The sequence below is a fragment of the Scyliorhinus torazame genome, chromosome 9 (genome assembly GCF_047496885.1).
Source record: "Scyliorhinus torazame isolate Kashiwa2021f chromosome 9, sScyTor2.1, whole genome shotgun sequence".
Taxonomy (NCBI): domain Eukaryota; kingdom Metazoa; phylum Chordata; class Chondrichthyes; order Carcharhiniformes; family Scyliorhinidae; genus Scyliorhinus; species Scyliorhinus torazame.
The window spans coordinates 2,814,718-2,838,224 of NC_092715.1; the positions used below are offsets into that span (position 1 = coordinate 2,814,718).

Sequence of the window (23,507 nt, forward strand, 5' to 3'; positions counted from 1 at the left end):
CCCCGCTCCCCTCGCCCCCCCGCTCCCCTCGGCCCCCCCGCTCCCCTCGGCCCCCCCGCTCCCCTCGGCCCCCCCCGCTCCCCTCGGCCCCCCCCGCTCCCCTCGGCCCCCCCGCTCCCCTCGGCCCCCCTCGGCCCCCCCCCGCTCCCCTCGCCCCCCCCCCCCGCTCCCCTCGCCCCGCTCCCCTCGGCCCCCCCCCCGCTCCCCTCGGCCCCCCCCCCCCGCTCCCCTCGGCCCCCCCCCCCGCTCCCCTCGGCCCCCCCCCCCCCCCCCCCGCTCCCCTCGGCCCCCCCCCGCTCCCCTCGGCCCCCCCCCCGCTCCCCTCGGCCCCCCCGCTCCCCTCGGCCCCCCCGCTCCCCTCGGCCCCCCCCGCTCCCCTCGGCCCCCCCGCTCCCCTCGGCCCCCCCGCTCCCCTCGGCCCCCCCGCTCCCCTCGGCCCCCCCGCTCCCCTCGGCCCCCCCGCTCCCCTCGGCCCCCCCGCTCCCCTCGGCCCCCCCCGCTCCCCTCGGCCCCCCCCGCTCCCCTCGGCCCCCCCGCTCCCCTCGGCCCCCCCGCTCCCCTCGGCCCCCCCGCTCCCCTCGGCCCCCCCGCTCCCCTCGGCCCCCCGCTCCCCTCGGCCCCCCCGCTCCCCTCGGCCCCCCCGCTCCCCTCGGCCCACCCTCTCACCTCGGCTCCCCTCGGCCCCCCTCTCCCCTCGGCCCCCCTCTCCCCGCCGCCCCCCTCGGCTCCCCCCGCCGCCCCCCTCGGCTCCCCCCGCCGCCCCCCTCGGCTCCCCCCGCCGCCCCCTCGGCTCCCCCCGCCGCCCCCCTCGGCTCCCCCCGCCGCCCCCCTCGGCTCCCCCCGCCGCCCCCCTCGGCTCCCCCCGCCGCCCCCCTCGGCTCCCCTCGCGGCTCCCCTCGCGGCCCCCCTCGCGGCCCCTCGCGGCCCCTCGCGGCCCCCCTCTCCCCTCCCCTCAACCTCTCCCCTCCCCACCCCAAAATGGTTGACCCAGTCACTCAGTTCGGGGCCAAAATCAATGAATAAATAAAGATAAATGTGTCGATCATTGGGGAGGGAGAGAGCCAGTGGAAGTAGAAGGCAGGTGCACGAAAGGCACCTTTGCCAATGACTGATGTCTCCTTTATTTGCAGATGTGAGTGCGCTGTGCAGACGCTGCCCAAAGATAACCAACCTGGACATGAGGTGAGCAGAGACTAGCTCCGACAGACCGTTCCGGCTGACCCCATTCCAATCCCAGCAACAAATCCCCGACTGTCCGGGACCCCTCCTCATCCCCAAGCAGTCGCCCAGTCTCTTCCCCCCCCCCCCCCCCCCCCCACCCTCTCCCAGCCCGCCCCCTCTCCCCTCTCCCTGGCCCCTTCACTTAAATGTGAAGTGAAGGTCGAATTTGAATGCTGAATACAGGGTTAAAGGCAGGATTCTTGGAAGTGTGGAGGAACAGAGGGATCTTGGGGTCCACGTACATAGATCCCTCAAAGTTGCCACCCAGGTTGATAGGGTTGTTAAGAAGGTGTATGGTGTGTTGGCTTTCATTAACAGGGGGGTTGAGTTTAAGAGCCGCGAGGTTTTGCTGCAGCTTTACTTCAGTAAGGCCTTTGACAAGGTCCCTCATGGTAGACTAGTACAAAAGGTGAAGTCACACGGGATCAGGGGTGAGCTGGCAAGGGGGATACAGAACTGGCTAGGCCATAGAAAGCAGAGAGTAGCAATGGAAGGGTGCTTTTCAGATTGGAGGGCTGTGACCAGTGGTGTTCCACAGGGATCAGGGGATCAGTGCTGGGACCTTTGCTGTTTGTAGTACTGGTCTGATTAGTAAGTTTGCAGACGACACAAAGGTTGGTGGAATTGCGGATAGCGATGAGGACTGTCAGAGGATACAGCAGGATTTAGATTGTCTGGAGACTTGGGCGGAGAGATGGCAGATGGAGTTTAATCCGGACAAATGTGAGGTAATGCATTTTGGAAGGTCTAATGCAGGTAGGGAATATACAGTGAATGGTAGAACCCTCAAGAGTATTGAAAGTCAAAGAGATCTAGGAGTACAGGTCCACAGGTCATTGAAAGGGGCAACACAGGTGGAGAAGGTAGTCAAGAAGGCATACGGCATGCTTGCCTTCATTGGCCGGGGCATTGAGTATAAGAATTGGCAAGTCATGTTGCAGCTGTATAGAACCTTAGTTAGGCCACACTTGGAGTATAGTGTTCAATTCTGGTCGCCACACTACCAGAAGGATGTGGAGGCTTTAGAGAGGGTGCAGAAGAGATTTACCAGAATGTTGCCTGGTATGGAGGGCATTAGCTATGAGGAGCGGTTGAATAAACTCGGTTTGTTCTCACTGGAACGAAGGAGGTTGAGGGGAGACCTGATAGAGGTATACAAAATTATGAGGGGCATAGACAGAGTGGATAGTCAGAGGCTTTTCCCCAGGGTAGAGGGGTCAATTACTAGGGGGCATAGGTTTAAGGTGAGAGGGGCAAGGTTTAGAGTAGATGTACGAGGCAAGTTTTTTTTACACAGGGTATTGGGTGCCTGGAACTCGCTACCGGAGGAGGTAGTGGAAGCAGGGACGATAGGGACATTTAAGGGGCACCTTGACAAATACATGAATAGGATGGGAATAGAGGGATACGGACCCAGGAAGTGTAGAGGATTGTAGTTTCGTCGGGCAGCATGGTCGGCACGGGCTTGGAGGGCCGAAGGGCCTGTTCCTGTGCTGTACATTTCTTTGTTCTTTGTTTATAAAACCCTAGTTAGACCACACTTGGAATATTGTGTCCAGTTCTGGTCGCCTCATTATAGGAAGGGTGTGGATGCTTTGGAGAGGGTACAGAGGAGATTTACCAGGATGCTGCCTGGACTGGAGGGCATGTCTTATGAAGAAAGGTTGAGGGAGCTCGGGCTTTTCTCACTGGAGCGAAGAAGGCAGAGAGGTGACTTGATAGAGGTGTACAAGGTGATGAGAGACATGGACAGAGTGGATAGCCAGAGACTTTTCCCCAGGGTGGAAATGGCTGTCACGAGGGGACATAATTTTAAGGTGATTGGAGGAAGGTATAGGGGAGATGTCAGAGGTTCTTTACACAGAGAGGGGTGGGTGTGTGGAATGCACGGCCAGCAGAGGTGGTGGAGTCAGAGTCATTCGGGACGTTTAAGCGACTCTGGGACAGGCACATGGACAGCAGTCAATTGAAGGGGTGTAGGTTAGGCTGATGGGTCGGCACAACATTGTGGGCCGAAGGGCTTGTACTGTGCTGTTCTGCTCTTAAAAAAACAAAATCCAGTGAACCCTGGATATCGAGGGATATACAGCATTGGATAAGGAGAAAAAGGGAGGCTTATGGCAGATATCGAGGGCTCAAAACAGCAGAGACCCCAGAGCTGTATAGAATGTACAAGAAGGAACTTAAAAAGGAAATTCGGAGAGCAAAAAGGGGGCATGAAAGGATACCGAGGTAAAGTACAGGAAAATCCTAAGTTGTTTTACAAATACCTTAAGGGTAAAAGGATAACTAGGGAAAGGGTAGGTGCTGTTTAGCACAGGGCTAAATCGTTGGCTTTGAAAGCAGACCAAGGCAGGCCAGCAGCACGGTTCAATTCCCGTACCAGCCTCCCCGAACAGGTGCCGGAATGTGGCGACTAGGGGCTTTTCACAGTAACTTCACTGAAGCCTACTCGTGACAATAAGCGATTTTCATTTCATTCATGAAGGACCACAGGGGTAATTTGTGTGTGGAGCCGGAGGATGTAGGTAGGGATCTAAATGAATACTTTGTGTGTGTTCACCCGTGAGAGGGACAGTGTGGGTATAGAAATCAGGGAGAAGGACTGTAATAAAATTAAAGAGGTTAACACAGACAGAGAGGAGGTTTTGAGCGGTCTGGCAGGATTCCAGACAAATCTCCAGGGCCAGATGAAATGTATCCCAGGCTGCTGAGTGAGGCAAGGAGGAAATAGCAGGGCCGCTGTCAATCCTCTCTGGCCACAGGAGAGCTGCCGGAGGGTTGGAGGATCGTTAATGTGGTTCCATTATTCAAGAAGGGAGGAAGGGACAAACCAGGAAACTACAGACCTCAGTCTAACCTCAGTGGTGGGGAAACTATTGGAAGCAATTCTGAGAGACAGAATGAATCTGCATTTGGAGAGGCCGGGATTAATCAGGAACAGTCAGCATGGTTTGGTTAAGGGGAGGTCATGTCTGACCAACTTGATTGAGCTTTTCGAAGAGGTGACCAGGTGTGTAGATGAGGGTAATGCATTTCACGTAGTCCACTTGGACTTCAGCAAGGCTTCTCACAAGGTCACACACGGGAGACTGATAGCGAAGGTAAGAGCCCATGGGATCCTTGGAACTGTATAAAACGTTGATTAGGCCACAGCTGGAGCACTGTGCAGTTCTGGAATCGACATTACAGGAGGGATGTGATCGCACTGGAAAGGGTGCAGAGGAGATTTACCAGGATGTTGCCTGGGCTGCAGAGTTTTAGTTATGAAGAGAGATTGGACAGACTGGGGTTGTTTTCCTTGGAGCAGAGGAGGCTGAGGGTGGGGGGGCGTGATTGAGATGTATAAAACTATGAGGGGCACAGATAGAGTAAACAGGAAGAAACTTTTCCCCTTGGTGGAGGGATCAGTGACCAGGGGGCAGAGATTTAAGGTGAGGGGCAGGAGGTTTCGAGGGGATGTGAGGGAAAACCTTTCACCCAGAGGGGGGTGGGAGTCTGGAACTCGCTGCCTGAGAGGGGGGTGGAGGCAGAGACCCTCATAACATTTAGGAAGTATTTAGATGTGTCATTGCGATCCCAGGGCAGACACAGCGATGGGCCAAGTGCTGGGAAATGACCGGCGCAGACGGGATGGGCCCAAGGGGTCCATGAAGGCCCTGGATACAGCGAAGGCTCTGGGCCCTGACAATATCCCGCAATAGTGCTGAAGACTTGTGCTCCAGAACTTGCCGCACCCTAGCCAAGCTGTTCCAGTACAGCTACAACACTGGCGTCTACCCGGCAATGTGAAAATTGCCCAGGTGTGTCCTGTACACAAGAAACGGGACAAATCCAACCCAGCCAATTACCCCCTATCAGTCTGCTCTCCATCATCAGCAAAGTGATGGAAGGAATCATCAACAGAGCTATCAAGCGGCACTTACTCAGCAATAACCTGCTCACGGACGCTCAGTTTGGGTTCCGCCAGGGTCACTCAGCTCCTGACCTCATTACAGTCTTGGTTCAAACATGGACAAAGAGCTGAATGCCAGAGGTGAGGTGAGAGTGACTGCCCTCGGCATCAAGGCAGCGTTTGACCGAGTGTGGCATCAAGGAGCCCGAGCGAAACTGGAGTCAGTGGGAATCAGGGGGAAACTCTCCGCTGGTTCGTCCTGCTTTCCATCAGAAGGTCAGAAGTGGGGATGTTTGCTGATGACTGCACAATGTTCAGCACCATTCGGGACTCCTCAGATAATGAAGCCGTCCGTGTCCAAATGCAGCAAGACCCGGGACTATATCCAGGCTCGGGGCTGACAAGTGGCAAGTTACATTCGCGCAACACAAGTGCCCGGCAATGACCATCTCCTACAAGAGAGGATCTAACCACCGCCCCATGGCATTCAATGGCATTTTTAAAAAATTAGTTTTACAGAATGTGGGGCGTCGCTGGCTAGCCCAGCATTTATTGCCCATCCCTAGCTGCCCTTCAGAAGGTGTGGGTGAGCTGCCTTCTTGAACCCGCTGCAGACCTTGGGGTGTAGGTACACCCACAGTGCTGTTAGGGAGGGAGTTCCAGGATTTTGCCCCAGCGACAGTGAAGGAACGATGATATATTTCCCAGTCAGGTGGTGGGGTTCCTAGGTGATTCCCTCACTGAATCTGGACTTATTGAACTGGACCAGTGATATAATTACTGAGTAACTCACCTCCTGGCTTCCTAAAGCCTGTCCATTGTCTAAAAGGCACAGCCTCTGCTACTATATGTGGCGGATCCAGCGGAGGGGATGCCAGAAATAATGCGGATACTTGGAGAGTTTGGGGATTTTTCAGGGTATAAATTGAACATGGGGAAGCGTGAGCTGTTTGTGGTGCATCCAGGGGAGCAGAGTAGAGAAATAGAAGACCTACCGTTGAGGAAGGTAACAAGAGACTTTCGTTACCTGGGGATCCAGATAGCTAAGAATTGGGGCACATTGCACAGGCTAAATTTGACGCGGTTGGTGGAACAGATGGAGGAAGATTTCAAGAGATGGGATATGGTAGCATTGTCAATGGCAGGGAGGGTGCAGGCGGTTAAGAATGGTGGTCCTCCCGAGATTCCTCTTTGTGTTTCAGTGTCTCCCGGTGGTGATCACGAAGGCTTTTTTCAAAAGGATAGAAAAGAGTATCATGGGTTTTGTTTGGGCCGGAAGACTCCGAGAGTGAGGAAGGGATTCTTACAGCGTAGTAGGGATAGGGGGGGGCTGGCACTACCGAGCCTAAGTGAGTATTATTGGGCCGCTAATATTTCAATGGTGAGTAAGTGGATGGGAGAGGAGGAAGGAGCGGCGTGGAAGAGATTAGAGAGGGCGTCCTGTAGGGGGACTAGCCTACAGGCTATGGTGACAGCCCCATTGCCGTTCTCACCGAGGAACTATACCACGAGTCCGGTGGTGGTAGCTACACTGAAGATTTGGGGACAGTGGAGACGACATAGGGGAAAGACCGGAGCACTGGGGGGGTCCCCGATAAGAAACAACCATAGGTTTGCCCCGGGGGGAATGGATGGGGGATATGGAATGTGGCAAAGAGCAGGTATAACGCAATTGAAAGATCTATTTGTGGATGGGAAGTTTGCGAGTCTGGGAGCGCTGACCGAGAAATATGGGTTGCCCCAAGGGAATGCATTCAGGTACATGCAATTGAGGGCTTTTGCGAGGCAACAGGTGAGGGAATTCCCGCAGCTCCCGACACAAGAGGTGCAGGACAGAGTCATCTCAAAGAAATGGGTGGGGGACGGTAAGGTGTCGGATATATATAGGGAAATGAGAGACGAAGGGGAGACTATGATGGACGAACTAAAAGGGAAATGGGAAGAAGAGCTAGGGGAGGAGATTGAGGAGGGGATGTGGGCAGATGCCCTAAACAGGGTAAACTCGTCGTCCTCGTGCGCCAGGCTAAGCCTGATTCAGTTTAAGGTATTACACAGGGCACATATGACTGGAACACGGCTCAGTAAATTTTTTGGGGTGGAGGATAGGTGTGCGAGGTGCTCGAGAAGCCCAGCGAATCATACCCATATGTTTTGGTCATGCCCGGCACTACAGGGGTTTTGGATGGGGGTGACAAAGGTGCTTTCGAAAGTAGTAGGAGTCCGGGTCGAACCAAGCTGGGGGTTGGCTATATTTGGGGTTGCACAAGAGCCGGGAGTGCAGGAGGCGAAAGAGGCCGATGTTTTGGCCTTTGCGTCCCTAGTAGCCCGGCGCAGGATATTGCTAATGTGGAAAGAAGCCAAGCCCCCGGGGGTGGAAACCTGGATAAATGATATGGCGGGGTTCATAAAGTTAGAGCGGATTAAGTTCGTCCTAAGGGGGTCGGCTCAAGGGTTTACTAGGCGGTGGGCAACCGTTCGTCGAATATCTTGCGGAAAGATAGATAGGGGAGAACAAAGAAGGCAGCAGCAGCAGCCCAGGACTTGGGGAGGGGGGGGGGGGATGGGGGGGGGGGGAGGGATGGGTGGGGGGGGGGGGGATGGGGGGGGGGGAGGGATGGGTGGGGGGGGGGGGGAGGGGGGGGGGGATGGGGGGGGGGAGGGATGGGTGGGGGGGGGGGAGGGATGGGTGGGGGGGGGGGAGGGGGGGGGGGGATGGGGGGGGGGAGGGATGGGGGGGGGGGGTGGCCTGAGACAAGCCAGTTGCCAATTAGGGCTAGTTTTTATTTTTTGTTATTTAATATTTATTTATTTGTTGTTGTTTTTGTTTAAATTTAAAAAGGTCATTATTATCTGTATTGTTACAATGTTGTGTAAAGGATGCACAATATACTGTGTTGGTTGACCAAAATTTTCAATAAAATATTATTTTAAAAAAAATAAAAGGCACAGCCAGTGTGATGGAATACTCTCCATATGCCTGGGTAACTCTGCCACCAACACCGCTCGGACACACCGGCCCCCGCAGCTCTCTAATGCTCTCTCTCTCTCTCTCTCTCTGCTGCAGTGACAGTACAATGCTCACGCCCGATTGCTTCGCTGCCCTCCAGAGCCTCTCTCATCTCCAGCATCTGGGCCTGAGCAGGTGCCATGACATCCCACCAGCAAGTCTCGTGTAAGTATCGTGCAAATCTCGCTGTCACCCCACAATATCATAGGAACAGGAGCAGGCCATTCAGCCCTCGAGCCTGTCCCGCCAATCAATGAGATCATGGCTGATCTATGACCTCACTCAATATCCCTGCCATTGGCCCATATCCATTAATATCTTCACTTAACAAAAATCTCTCTATCTCAGATTTAGAATTAACTGATGTAGCTTCAACTGCTGTTTGTGGGAGAGTTACAATCCTTCATCACCCTTTGAGGGAAGAGGTTCTTCCCAACATCTCTGCTGAACGGTCTGGCCCTAATTGTGAGACTATGTCCCCGAGTTTCAGAATCTCCAATCAGTGAAAATAGTTTATCTTTATCTACACTGTCTCCCTGTCAATATCTTGAAGACTTTGATCAGATCACCCCTTAACCCCTTCCTAAAGTGTGGTGCCCAGAACTGCTCCAAGTGGGGCCTTTTTGATTATTTTTTGCACTTGTTGCTGGCATTTTAAGGATCGATGCAACTGAACCCCTTGACATCCACTGTACCTAGCCTCTTTCCATTTAGAAAGTACTCTGCTCTATCCTTTTTTTTTGGTCCAATATGGATAACCTCACACTTAAGGTGCAAGGGGCATGGTTTAGAGGAGATGTACGAGGCAAGTTTTTTACGCAGAGGGTAGTGGGTGCCAGGAACTCTCTGCCGGAGGAGGTGGTGGAAGCAGGGACGATAGTGATTTTTAAGGGGCATCTTGACAAATACATGAATAGGATGGGAATAGAGGGATACGGACCCAGGAAGTGTAGAAGATTTTAGTTTAGTCGGGCAGCATGGTCGGCACAGGCTTGGAGGGCCGAAGGGCCTGTTCCTGTGCTGTACTTTTCTTTGTTCTATTTTTGTACTTACATTAAATTCCATCTGCCACAATTTTGCCCTTTCATCTAGTCTGTCGATATCTCCGTACAATTTCATGCTATCATCTAGATTGTCTACATGCCACCTAACCTAGTATCATCCGCAAATTTGGCTACATGATTTTCGATGTCACCATTCATATCATTAATGGATAGTGTGACTAAATGAAGCCCCACCTGTGGTACACCACTAGTCACCACCTGCCGTCTAGAGTAATTACCTGATGCACGATCAATCACTACTGAAGCGAGATTGTAGTCCAATTGACGGCTTTAATGAACAAGTAGTTACCCAGCAGCTCCGCTACAGAATGACTGCTGTGGGTGAAACACACTCTTACGCTCCGCCTGCTGGGTGCAACCAGCAGGCAGGTTTCACCACTGATACTACAGTATAAGGTACATCCCACCTAGGCACCGCGATACCCCCTAATATAGCCTACCACATTACCCATTATCCCCACTCTGTCGCCTGCCACTCAACCAATTTCCTAACCATGTCAATTTTCCCTCATCTCCATGGGTCTCTGCTTTAGTTAACAGTCTCTTATGTGGGACTTGTCTTCTGGAAGTCCATATAAATGACATCCATAGACATTTCCCTGTCCACCCCTTAGTCACCTCTTCAAAAAATTCAATAAGATTAGTCAGGCATGTCCTTTCCTTCACAAATCCATGCTGGCTCTCCCTGATCGACCAAAGTTTTTTACGGTGTTCAGTTTACCCCATCCTTGAATTCGGCCCATCATGTCTGCACTGGCCCTTGGAAAGAGCACCCTACTTAAGCCCACGCATCCACCTTATCCCAGTAACCCCACGTAACCTTTTTTTTTTTTTTGGACACTAAGGGCAATTTATCACGGCCAAGCCACCTAACCTGCACATCTGGACTGTGGGAGGAAACCGGAGCACCCGGAGGAAACCCACGCAGACACTGGGAGAAGGTGCAGACTCTGCAAAGACAGTGGCCCAGCGGGGAATCGAACTTGGGACCCTGGAGCTGTGAAGCAACTGTGCTAACCACTGTGCTACCGTGGTGCCCATGAATCTAGGGAACTCTGAAGATTATAGTTCGGGTAATGCGCTCCCCTACTTCCTTTAACACCCTTGGATGGAAACCGCCGGGTCCTGGGGATTTGTCGCTCTTCAGTCCCATTAATGTCCTCATTATCAATATTTTACTGACGTTAATTTTATTTAGTTCCTGTTTGCGATCCACTATTGATGTCCGCAAGACTTCTGACAAGCTATTCTCCTTTTCAATTGTAAATACTTAAAAAAAATAATAATTTAGTGTACCCAATTCTTTTTGTTTCAATTGAGGGGCAATTTAGCATGGCCAATCCACCTACCCTGCCCATCTTTGGGTTGTGGGGGCGAAACCCACGCAGACACGGGGAGAATGTGCAAACTCCACACGGACTGTGACCCAGAGCCGGGATCGAACCTGGGACCTCGGCGTCGTGAGGCAGCAGTGCTAACCACTGTGCCACCGTGCCGCCTGGGTCCTCGGTGCCCTGAGGCAGCAGCGCTAATGACTGCACCACCGAGCTGCCCCTTTCAACTGAAAATACTGAGGCCAAGTAATTAGTCAACATACATAAGAACATAGGAATTAGGAGCAGAAACGGCCATTCAGCCCCTCGAGCCCGCTCCGCCATTCAATCAGATCCTGGCTGACCTCTTCCTGGTCTCAAACCCAGCTCGCTGCCTGTTCCCCAAATCCCTTTAACCCTTTTTAAAAATCTGAAATATATCAATCTCTTCTCGAAACTATTTAATGACTCAGATTTCACCCCACTATGGGGCAGCAAGTTCCACAAATTCACCACCCTCTACGAGAAGTACATAGAACAATACAGCGCAGTACAGGCCCTTCGGCCCACGATGTTGCACCGAAACAAAAGCCATCTAACCTACACTATGCCATTATCATCCATATGTTTATCCAATAAACTTTTAAATGCCCTCAATGTTGGCGAGTTCACTACTGTAGCAGGTAGGGCATTTCACGGCCTCACTACTCTTTGCGTAAAGAACCTACCTCTGACCTCCGTCCTATATCTATTACCCCTCAGTTTAAAGCTATGTCCCCTCGTGCCAGCCATTTCCATCCGCGGGAGAAGGCTCTCACTGTCCACCCTATCTAACCCCCTGATCATTTTGTATGCCTCTATTAAGTCTCCTCTTAACCTTCTTCTCTCCAACGAAAACAACCTCAAGTCCATCAGCCTTTCCTCATAAGATTTTCCCTCCATACCAGGCAACATCCTGGTAAATCTCCTCTGCACCCGCTCCAAAGCCTCCACGTCCTTCCTATAATGCGGTGACCAGAACTGTACGCAATACTCCAAATGCGGCCGTACCAGAGTTCTGTACAGCTGCAACATGACCTCCTGACTCCGGAACTCAATCCCTCTACCAATAAAGGCCAACACTCCATAGGCCTTCTTCACAACCCTATCAACCTGGGTGGCAACTTTCAGGGATCTATGTACATGGACACCTACATCCCTCTGCTCATCCACACTTCCAAGAACTTCACCATTAGCCAAATATTCCACATTCCTGTTATTCCTTCCAAAGTGAATCACCTCACACTTCTCTACATTAAACTCCATTTGCCACCTCTCAGCCCAGCTCTGCAGCTTATCTATATCCCTCTGTAACCTGCTACATCCTTCCACACTATCGACAACACCACCGACTTTAGTATCGTCTGCAAATTTACTCAAAATGACCTCTAGGTCATTGATAAAAATGACAAACAGCAACGGCCCCAGAACAGATCCTTGTGGTACTCCACTTGTAACTGAACTCCATTCTGAACATTTCCCATCAACCACCACCCTCTGTCTTCTTTCAGCTAGCCAATTTCTGATCCACATCTCTAAATCACCCTCCATCCCCAGCCTCCGTATTTTTTGCAATAGCCTACCGTGGGGAACCTTATCAAACGCTTTGCTGAAATCCATATACACCACATCAACTGCTCTACCCTCGTCTACCTGTTCAGTCACCTTCTCAAAGAACTCGATAAGGTTTGTGAGGCATGACCTACCCTTCACAAAGCCATGCTGACTATCCCTGATCATATTATTCCTATCTAGATGATTATAAATCTTGTCTCTTATAATCCCCTCCAAGACTCCAAGTAGTTCCTCCTTGTCTCAGTTTTAAATCTACCGCCTCTCAGTCTATATCTGTGACCTCTCGTTCTAGATTACCCCACAAGGGGGAACATTTGGTCTAGTTTACTTTATCAATCCCTTTAGTATTTTATACACCTCAATCAGATCCCTGCTCATCGTTCTAAACTCCAGCAAGTATAAGCCCAAACTGTTTAATCTCTCCGCATACGCCAACCTTTTCACCCCCGGAATCAATCTGGTGCACCTCCTCTGAACTGCCTCCAATGTCACCACATCCTTCCTCAAATAAGGAGACCAAAACTGGACACAATACTCCAGATGTGGTCTCACCAACACCCTGTACAATTGCAACAATACTTCTCTGCGTTTATATAGAACATAGAACGTTACAGCGCAGTGAGTTGGTCACACCGCAGATTAAAATTACTGAGGCAGATAGGGAATGGGTGACCAACAGACAAAGGAAGAGTAGGAAGGCAGTGCAGGGATCCCCTGCGGTCATCTCCCTCCAAAACAGATTTACCGTTTTGGAAACTGTTGGGGGAGATGGCTCACCAGGGGAAGGTGGCAGCAGCCAGGTTCATGGCACCGTGGCTGGCTCTGCTGCACAGAAGGGCGTGAAAAAGAGTGGCAGAGCTATAGTGATCGGGGATTCAATTGTAAGGGGAATAGACAGGCGTTTCTGTGGTTGCAAACGAGAATCCAGGTTGGTATGTTGCCTCCCTGGTGCAAGGGTCAAGGATGTCTCGGAGCGGCTGCAGGGCATTCTGGAGGGGGAGGGTGAACAGCCAGCTGTCGTGGTGCATATAGGCACCAACGATATAGGTAAAAAAACGGGATGAGGTCCTACAAGCTGAATTTAGGGACTTAGGAGTTAAACTAAAAAGTAGGACCTCAAAGGTAGTAATCTCAGGATTGCTACCAGTGCCACGTGATAGTCAGAGTAGGAATGACAGGATAGCTAGGATGAATACGTGGCTTGAGAGATGGTGCAAGAGGGAGGGTTTCAAATTCCTGGGACATTGGGACCGGTTCTGGGAGAGGTGGGACCTGTACAAATCGGACGGTCTGCATCTGGGTGGGACCGGAACCAATGTTCTCGGGGATGTGTTTGCTAGTGCAGTTGGGGAGGGTTTAAACTAATGTGGCAGGGGGGGTGGGAACCGATGTAGGAAGTCAGTGGGGACAGAAACAAAAGGCAGGAAGGGAGAGTGTGTAAAGCATGACCTGAGAAAGCAGGGCAGAGAGCAAGGAAGGTCTACGTTAAACTGCATTTATTTCAATGCAAGGGGCCTGACGGGCAAAGCGGATGAACTCAGGGCATGGACGGGCACATGGGACTGGGATATTATAGCTATGACTGAAACATGGCTAAGGGAGGGGCAAGACTGGCAGCTCAATGTTCCGGGGTACAGATGCTATAGAAAGGATAGAACAGGAGGTAAGAGAGGAGGGGGAGTGGCGTTTTTGATTAGGGAGAACATCACGGCAGTACTTAGAGGGGATATATCCGAGGGTTCGCCCACTGAGTCTATATGGGTGGAACTGAAAAATAAGAAGGGAGAGATCACCTTGGTAGGACTGTACTACAGGCCCCCAAATAGTCAAATAGAGGAGCAAATATGTAAGGAGATTACAGATAGCTGCAAGAATAATAGGGTGGTAGTAGTAGGGGACTTTAACTTTCCCAACATTGACTGGGACAGCCATAGCATTAGGGGCTTGGATGGAGGGAAATTTGTTGAGTGTATTCCGGAGGAATTTCTCATTCAGTATGTGGATGGACCGACTAGAGAGGGGGCAAAACTTGACCTCGTCTTGGGAAATAAGGAAGGGCAAGTGACAGAAGTGCTAGTGAGGGATCACTTTGGGACAAGTGACCATAATTCCATTAGTTTTAAGATAGCTATGGAGAATGATAAGTCTGGCCCAAGAGTTAAAATTCTTAATTGGGGCAAGGCCAATTTTGATGGTATCAGACAGGAACTTTCAGAGGTAGATTGGGGGAGACTGTTGGCAGGCAAAGGGACGGCTGGTAAATGGGAGGCTTTTAAAAATGTGTTAACCAGGGTTCAGGGTAAGCACATTCCCTTTAGAGTGAAGGGCAACGCTGGTAGAAGTAGGGAACCCTGGATGACTCGAGATATTGAGACTCTGGTCAAAAAGAAGAAGGAGGCATATGACGTGCATAAGCAACTGGGATCAAGTGGATCCCTTGAAGAGTATAGAGATTGTCGAAATAGAGTTAAGAGGGAAATCAGGAGGGCAAAAAGGGGACATGAAATTGCTTTGGCAAATAATGCAAGGGAGAATCCAAAGAGATTCTACAAATACATAAAGGGGAAAAGAGTAACTAGGGACAGAGTAGGGCCTCTTAAGGATCAACAAGGGCATCTATGTGCAGAGCCACAAGAGTTGGGTGAGATCCTGAATGAATATTTCTCATCGGTATTCACGGTGGAGAAAGGCATGGATGTTAGGAAACTAAGGGAAATAAATAGTGATGTCTTGAGAAGTGTGCATATTACAGAGGAGGAGGTGCTGGAAGCCTTAAAGCGCATCAAGGTAGATAAATCCCCGGGACCTGATGAAATGTATCCCAGGGTGTTGTGGGAGGCTAGGGAGGAAATTGTGGGTCCCGTAACAGAGATATTTGAATCATCGGCAGCCACAGGTGAGGTGCCTGAAGATTGGAGAGTGGCGAATGTTGTGCCCTTGTTTAAGAAGGGCAGCAGAGAAAAGCCTGGGAACTACAGACCGGTGAGCCTAACGTCTGTAGTAGGTAAGTTGCTAGAAGGTATTCTGAGAGACAGGATCTACAAGCATTTAGAGAGGCAAGGACTGATTCGAGGCAGTCAGCATGGCTTTGTGCGTGGAAAATCATGTCTCACAAATTTGATTGAGTTTTTTGAGGGGGTGACCAAGAAGGTAGATAAGGGCAGTGCAGTAGACGTTGTCTACATGGACTTTAGCAAAGCCTTTGACAAGGTACCGCATGGTAGGTTGTTGCAGAAGGTTATAGCTCACGGGATCCAGGGTGAGGTTGCCAATTGGATTCAAAATTGGCTGGACGACAGAAGGCAGAGGGTGGTTTTAGAGGGTTGTTTTTCAAACTGGAGGCCTGTGACCAGTGGTGTGCCTCAGGGATCGGTGCTGGGTCCACTGTTATTTGTGATTTATATTAATGATTTGGATGAGAATTTAGGAGGCATGGTTAGTAAGTTTGCAGATGACACCAAGATTGGTGGCACAGTGGATAGTGAAGAAGGTTATCTAGGATTGCAACGGTATCTTGATCAATTAGGCCAGTGGGCCGACGAATGGCAGATGGAGTTTAATTTAGATAAATGTGAGGTGATGCATTTTGGCAGATCGAATCAGGCCAGGACCTACTCAGTTAATGGTATGGCGTTGGGGAGAGTTATAGAACAAAGAGATCTAGGAGTACAGGTTCATAGCTCCTTGAAGGTGGAGTCGCAGGTGGACAGGGTGGTGAAGGCATTCGGCATGCTTGGTTTCATTGGTCAGAACATTGAATACAGGAGTTGGGACGTCTTGTTGAAGTTGTACAAGACATTGGTACGGCCACACTTGGAATACTGTGTGCAGTTCTGGTCACCCTATTATAGAAAGGATATTATTAAACTGGAAAGAGTGCAGAAAAGATTTACTAGGATGTTGCCGGGACTTGATGGTTCGAGTTATAAGGAGAGGCTGGATAGACTGGGACTTTTTTCCCTGGAGCGTAGGAGGCTTAGGGGTGATCTTATAGAGGTCTATAAAATAAAGAGGGGCATAGATAAGGTAGATAGTCAACATCTTTTCCCAAAGGTAGGGGAGTCTAAAACTAGAGGGCATAGGTTTAAGGTGAGAGGGGAGAGATTCAGAAGGGCCCAGAGGGGCAATTTCTTCACTCAGAGGGTAGTGAGTGTCTGGAATGGGCTGCCAGAGGTAGTAGTAGAGGCGGGTACAATTGTGTCTTTTAAAATACATTTAGATAGTTACATGGGTAAGATGGGTATAGAGGGTTATGGGCCAAGTGCGGGCAACTGGGACTAGCTTAATGGTTAAAAACTGGGCGGCATGGACTGGTTGGGCCGAAGGGCCTGTTTCCATGCTGTAAACTTCTATGATTCTATGATTCAGTACAGGCCCTTCAGCCCTCGATGTTGCGCCAACCTGTGAAACCACTCTAAAGCCCATCTACACTATTCCCTTATCGTCCATATGTCTATCCAATGACCATTTGAATGCCCTTAGTGTTGGCGAGTCCACTACTGTTGCAGGCAGGGCATTCCACGCCCTTACTACTCTCTGAGTAAAGAACCTACCTCTGACATCTGTCTTATATCTATCTCCCCTCAATTTAAAGCTATGTCCCCTCGTGCTAGACATCACCATCCGAGGAAAAAGGCTCTCACTGTCCACCCTATCCAATCCTCTGATCATCTTGTCAGAGATGTATCTCACAATTAAGTCACCTCTTAACATTCTTCTCTCTAACGAAAACAGCCTCAAGTCCCTCAGCCTTTACTCATAAGGTCTTCCCTCCATGCCAGGCAACATTCTGGTAAATCTCCTCTGCACCCTTTCCAATGCTTCCACATCCTTCCTATAATGCGGCGACCAGAATTGCACGCAATACTCCAAATGCGGCCGCACCAGAGTTTTGTACAGCTGCAACATGACCTCATGACTCCGAAACTCAATCCCTCTACCAATAAAAGCTAACACACCGTACGCCTTCTTAACAACCCTCTCAACCTGGGTAGCAACTTTCAGGGATCTATGTACATGGACACCGAGATCTCTCTGCTCATCCACACTACCAAGAATCTTACCATTAGCCCAGTACTCTGTCTTCCTGTTATTCCTTCCAAAATGAATCACCTCACACTTTTCTGCATTAAACTCCATTTGCCACCTCTCAGCCCAGCTCTGCAGCTTATCTATGTCCCTCTGTTACTTGTAACATCCTTCCGCATTGTCCACAACTCCACTGACTTTAGTGTCATCTGCAAATTTACTCACCCATCCTTCTACGCCCTCCTCCAGGTCATTTATAAAAATGACAAACAGCAGTGGCCCCAAAACAGATCCTTGTGGCACACCACTAGTAACTGCACTCCAGTCTGAACATTTCCCATCAACCACCACCCTTTGTCTTCTTCCAGCTAGCCAATTTCTGATCCAAACTGCTAAATCACCCTGAATCCCATGCCTCTGTATTTTCTGCAGTAGCCAACCATGGGGAACCTTATCAAACGCTTTACTGAAATCCATATACACCACATCAACTGCTTGACCCTCATCCACCTGTTTGGTCACCTTCTCAAAGAACTCAATAAGGTTTGTGAGGCACAACCTACCCTTCGCAAAACCGTGTTGACTATCTCGATTCAAATTATTCCTTTCCAGATGATTATACATCCTATCTCTTATAAACCTTTCCAATATTTTGCCCACAACAGAAGTAAGGCTCACTGGTCTATAGTTACTGGGGTTGTCTCTACTCCCCTTCTTGAACAAGGGGACAACATTTGCTATCCTCCAGTCTTCTGGCACTATTCCTGTAGACAAAGATGACTTAAAGATCAAAGCCAAAGGCTCAGCAATCTCCTCACTAGCTTCCCCGAGAATCCTCAAGCCCTTCTAGTCTAGTACCTGAATCTCAGTATTCTCCTCGACAACACTGACTTTTCTTGTGTGAATACTGACGAAAAATATTCATTTAGCACCTCTCCTATCTCCTCGGACTCCAAGCACAACTTCCCACTACTGTCCTTGACTGGCCCTACTCTTACCCTAGTCATTCTTTTATTCCTGACATCTATAGAAAGCTTTAGGGTTATCCTTGATCCTACCTGCCAAAGACTTCTCATGTCCCCTCCTGGCTCTTCTTAGCTCTCCCTTTAGGTCCTTCCTAGCTAACTTGTAACTCTCGAGCGCCCTAACTGAACCTTCATATCTCATCTTTACATAGGCCTCCTTCTTCCTCTTGACAAGTGTTTTGACTGCTTTAGTAAACCACGGTTCCCTTGCTTGACCACTCCCCCCCCCCCCCCCCCCCCTGCCTGGCAGGTACATACTTATCAAGGCCACGCAGTAGCTGTTCCTTGAACAAGCTCCACGTTTCCATTGTGCCCATCCCCTGCAGTTTTCCTCTCCATCCGATGCATTCTAAGTCTTGCCTCATCGCATCATAATTGCCTTTCCCCCAGATATAACTCTTGCCCTGCGGTATATACCTATCCCTTTCCATCACTAAAGTAAACGTAATCGAATTGTGGTCACTATCACCAAAGTGCTCACCTACCTCCAAATCTAACTCCTGTACTGGTTCATTACCCAGTACCAAATCCAAAATGGCCTCACCTCTCGTTGGCCTATCTACATACTGTGTCAGGAAACCCTCCTGCACACATTGGACAAAAACAGACCCATCTAAAGTACTCGAACTATAGCGTTTCCAGTCAATATTTGGAAAGTTAAAGTCCCCCATAACAACTACCCTGTTGCTTTCGCTCCTATCCAGAATCATCTTTGCAATCCTTTCCTCTGCATCTCTGGAACTTTTCGGAGGCCTATAGAAAACCCCTAACAGGGTGACCTCTCCTTTCCTGTTTCTAATCTCAGCCCATACTACCTCAGTAGACGAGTCCTCATCAAATGTCCTTTCTGCCACCGTGATACTGTCCTTGACTAACAATGCCACCCCTCCCCCCTTTTACCACCTTCCCTGAGCTTACTGAAATATCTAAACCCCGGCACCTGCAACAACCATTCCTGTCCCTGCTCTATCCATGTCTCCGAAATGGCCACAACATCGAAGTCCCAGGTACCAACCCATGCCGCAAGTTCACCCATCTTATTCCGGATGCTCCTGGCATTGAAGAAGACACACTTTAAACCACCTTCCTGCCTGCCGGTACACTCCCGCAACTTTGAAACAAGAACAACAAAGAACAAAGAACAAAGAAATGTACAGCACAGGAACAGGCCCTTTGGCCCTCCAAACCCGTGCCGACCATGCTGCCCGACTAAACTACAATCTTTTACACTTCCTGGGTCCGTATCCCACTATTCCCATCCTGTGTGAATCTGTCTCTCTCACTCTCAGACAGAACATTCCGGATCCTAACCGCTCGCTGTGTGAATCTGTCTCTCTCACTCTCAGACAGAACATTCCAGATCCTAACCACTCGCTGTGTGAATCTGTCTCTCTCACTATCAGACAGAACATTCCAGATCCTGACCACTCGCTGTGTGAATCTGTCTCACTCACTCTCAGACAGAACATTCCGGATCCTAACCACTCGCTGTGTGAATCTGTCTCCACCACACAAAGAACAAAGAAATGTACAGCACAGGAACAGGCCCTTCTGCCCTCCAAGCCCGTGCCGACCATGCTGCCCGACTAAACTACAATCTTCTCCACTTCCTGGGTCCGTATCCCTCTATTCCCTTCCTATTCATGTATTTGTCAAGATGCCCCTTAAATGTCACCATCGTCCCTGCTTCCACCACCTCCTCCGGTCGCGAGTTCCAGGCACCCACTACCCTCTGCGTAAAAAAACTTGCCTCGTACATCTACTCTAAACCTTGCCCCTCTCACCTTTAAACCTATGCCCCCTAGTAATTGACCCCTCTACCCTGGGGAAAAGCCTCTGACTATCCACTCTGTCTATGCCCCTCATAATTTTGTATACCTCTATCAGGTCGCCCCTCAACCTCCTTCGTTCCAGTGAGAACAAACCGAGTTTATTCAATCGCTCCTCATAGCTTATGCCCTCCATACCAGGCAACATTCTGGTAAATCTCTTCTGCACCCTCTCTAAAGCCTCCACATCCTTCTGGTAGTGTGGCGACCAGAATTGAACATTATACTCCAAGTGTGGCCTAACTAAGGTTCTATACAGCTGCAACATGACTTGCCAATTCTTATACTCAATGCCCCGGCCAATGAAGGCAAGCATGCCGTATGCCTTCTTTACTACCTTCTCCACCTGTGTTGCCCCTTTCAATGACCTGTGGACCTGTACTCCTAGATCTCTTTGACTTTCAATACTCTTGAGGGTTCTACCATTCACTGTATATTCCCTACCTGCATTAGACCTTCCAAAATGCATTACCTCACATTTGTCCGGATTAAACTCCATCTGCCATCTCTCCGCCCAAGTCTCCGAACAATCTAAATCCTGCTGTATCCTCTGACAGTCCTCATCGCTATCCGCAATTCCACCAACCTTTGTGTCGTCTGCAAACTTACTAATCAGACCAGTTACATTTTCCTCCAAATCATTTATATATACTACAAAGAGCAAAGGTCCCAGCACTGATCCCTGTGGAACACCACTGGTCACAGCCCTCCAATTAGAAAAGCATCCTTCCATTGCTACTCTCTGCCTTCTATGACCTAGCCAGTTCTGTATTCACCTTGCCAGCTCACCCCTGATCCCGTGTGACTTCACCTTGTGTACTAGTCTACCATGAGGGACCTTGTCAAAGGCCTTACTGAAGTCCATATAGACAACATCCACTGCCCTACCTGCATCAATCATCTTAGTGACCTCCTCGAAAAACTCTATCAAGTTAGTGAGACACGACCTCCCCTTCACAAAACCATGCTGCCTCTCACTAATACGTCCATTTGCTTTCAAATGGGAGTAGATCCTGTCTCGAAGAATTCTCTCCAGTAATTTCCCTACCACCGAAGTAAGGCTCACCGGCCTGTAGTTCCCTGGATTATCCTTGCTACCCTTCTTAAACACAGGAACAACATTGGCTATTCTCCAGTCCTCCGGGACATCCCCTGAAGACAGTGAGGATCCAAAGATTTCTGTCAAGGCCTCAGCAATTTCCTCTCCAGCCTCCTTCAGTATTCTGGGGTAGATCCCATCAGGCCCTGGGTACTTATCTACCTTAATATTTTTTAAGACACCCAACACCTCGTCTTTTTGGATCTCAATGTGACCCAGGCTATCTACACACCCTTCTCCAGACTCAACATCTACCAATTTCTTCTCTTTGGTGAATACTGATGCAAAGTATTCATTTAGTACCTCGCCCATTTCCTCTGGCTCCACACATAGATTCCCTTGCCTATCCTTCAGTGGGCCAACCCTTTCCCTGGCTACCCTCTTGCTTTTTATGTACGTGTAAAAAGCCTTGGGATTTTCCTTAACCCTATTTGCCAATGACTTTTCGTGACCCCCTTCTAGCCCTCCTGACTCCTTGCTTAAGTTCCTTCCTACTTTCCTTATATTCCACGCAGGCTTCGTCTGTTCCCAGCCTTTTAGCCCTGACAAATGCCTCCTTTTTCTTTTTGACGAGGCCTACAATATCTCTCGTTATCCAAGGTTCCCGAAAATTGCCGTATTTATCCTTCTTCCCCACAGGAACATGCCGGTCCTGAATTCCTTTCAACTGACACTTGAAAGCCTCCCACATGTCAGATGTTGATTTGCCCTCAAACATCCGCCCCCAATCTAGGTTCTTCAGTTCCCGCCTAATATTGTTATAATTAGCCTTCCCCCAATTTAGCACATTCATCCTAGGATCACTCTTATCCTTGTCCACCAGTACTTTAAAACTTACTGAATTGTGGTCACTGTTACCGAAATGCTCCCCTACTGAAACATCTACCACCTGGCCGGGCTCATTCCCCAATACCAGGTCCAGTACCGCCCCTTCCCTAGTTGGACTGTCTACATATTGTTTTAAGAAGCCCTCCTGGATGCTCCTTACAAACTCCGCCCCGCCTAAGCCCCTGGCACTAAGTGAGTCCCAGTCAATATTGGGGAAGTTGAAGTCTCCCATCACCACAACCCTGTTGTTTTTACTCTTTTCCAAAATCTGTCTACCTATCTGCTCCTCTATCTCCCGCTAGCTGTTGGGAGGCCTGTAGTAAACCCCCAACATTGTGACTGCACCCTTCTTATTCCTGATCTCTACCCATATAGCCTCACTGCCCTCTGAGGTGTCCTCCCGCAGTACAGCTGTGATATTCTCCCGAACCAGTAGCGCAACTCCGCCTCCCCTTTTACATCCCCCTCTATTCCGCCTGAAACATCTAAATCCTGAAACGTTTAGCTGCCAATCCTGCCCTTCCCTCAACCAGGTCTCTGTAATGGCAACAACATCATAGTTCCAAGTAGTAATCCAAGCTTTAAGTTCATCTGCCTTACCCGTAATACTTCTTGCATTAAAACATATGCACTTCAGGCCACCAGACCCGCTGTGTTCAGCAACTTCTCCCTGTCTGCTCTGCCTCAGAGCCCCACTGTCCCTATTCCCTAGTTCTCCCTCAATGCTCTCACCTTCTGACCTATTGCTCCCGTGCCCACACCCCTGCCATACTAGTTTAAACCCTCCTGGAGGGTTTAAACCTTACTCATGACCTCACTACTCTCAACCTCCTGTATACTGGAGCTACAATTCAGGTTCCCAAGCCCCTGCTCAACTAGTTTAAACCCTCCAGAAGAGCATTATCAAATTTCCCCCCCCCCCAGGATATTGGTACCCCTCTGGTCCAGGTGCAGACCATCCCGTTTGTAGAGGTCCCACCGACCCCAGAATGAGCCTCAATTATCCAGAAATCTGTAACCCTCCATCCTGCACCATCCCTGTAGCCATGTGTTCAACTCCTCTCTCTCTCTCCCTATTCCTCGTCTCGCTATCATGTGGCTCGGGTAACAACCCAGAGATAATAACTCTGTTTGTCCTCGATCTAAGTTTCCACCCTAGCTCCCTGAATTCCTGCCTTACATCCCTATCCCTTTTCCTACCTATGTCGTTGGTACCTATGTGGACCACGACTTGGGGCTGCTCCCCCTCCCCCTTAAGGATCCCGAATACACGATCCGAGACATCACGGACTCTGGCACCTGGGAGGCAACACACCAACGCGAGTCTCTCTCGTTCCCACAGAATCTCCTATCTATCCCCCTAACTATGGAGTCCCCAATTACTAATGCTCTAATCCTCTCGCCCCCCTTCCCTTCTGAGCAACAGGGACAGACTCTGTGCCAGAGACCTGTACCCCATGGCTTACCCCTGGTAAGTCGCCCCCCCCCCCAACAGTATCCAAAGCGGAATACTTGTTACTAAGGGGAACGACCACAGGGGATCACTGTACTGACTGCTTCCTCCCAGCCCCTCTCACCGTCACC

At 50.1% G+C, this 23,507-nt stretch overlaps 1 protein-coding gene across 1 annotated transcript in view; it reads left to right on the top strand.

Annotated features, from left to right (window-relative positions):
* Positions 1-1,111: 1,111 nt before the first annotated feature.
* skp2 (S-phase kinase-associated protein 2, E3 ubiquitin protein ligase) overlaps positions 1,112-23,507 on the top strand; it is a 37,481-nt gene continuing 15,085 nt past the window's right edge. Inside the window, exons 1-2 of the mRNA XM_072517530.1 lie at positions 1,112-1,182; positions 8,181-8,288. Coding sequence (XP_072373631.1) covers positions 1,112-1,182; positions 8,181-8,288 — 179 coding nt within the window. The remainder of the gene's footprint in view (positions 1,183-8,180; positions 8,289-23,507) is intronic.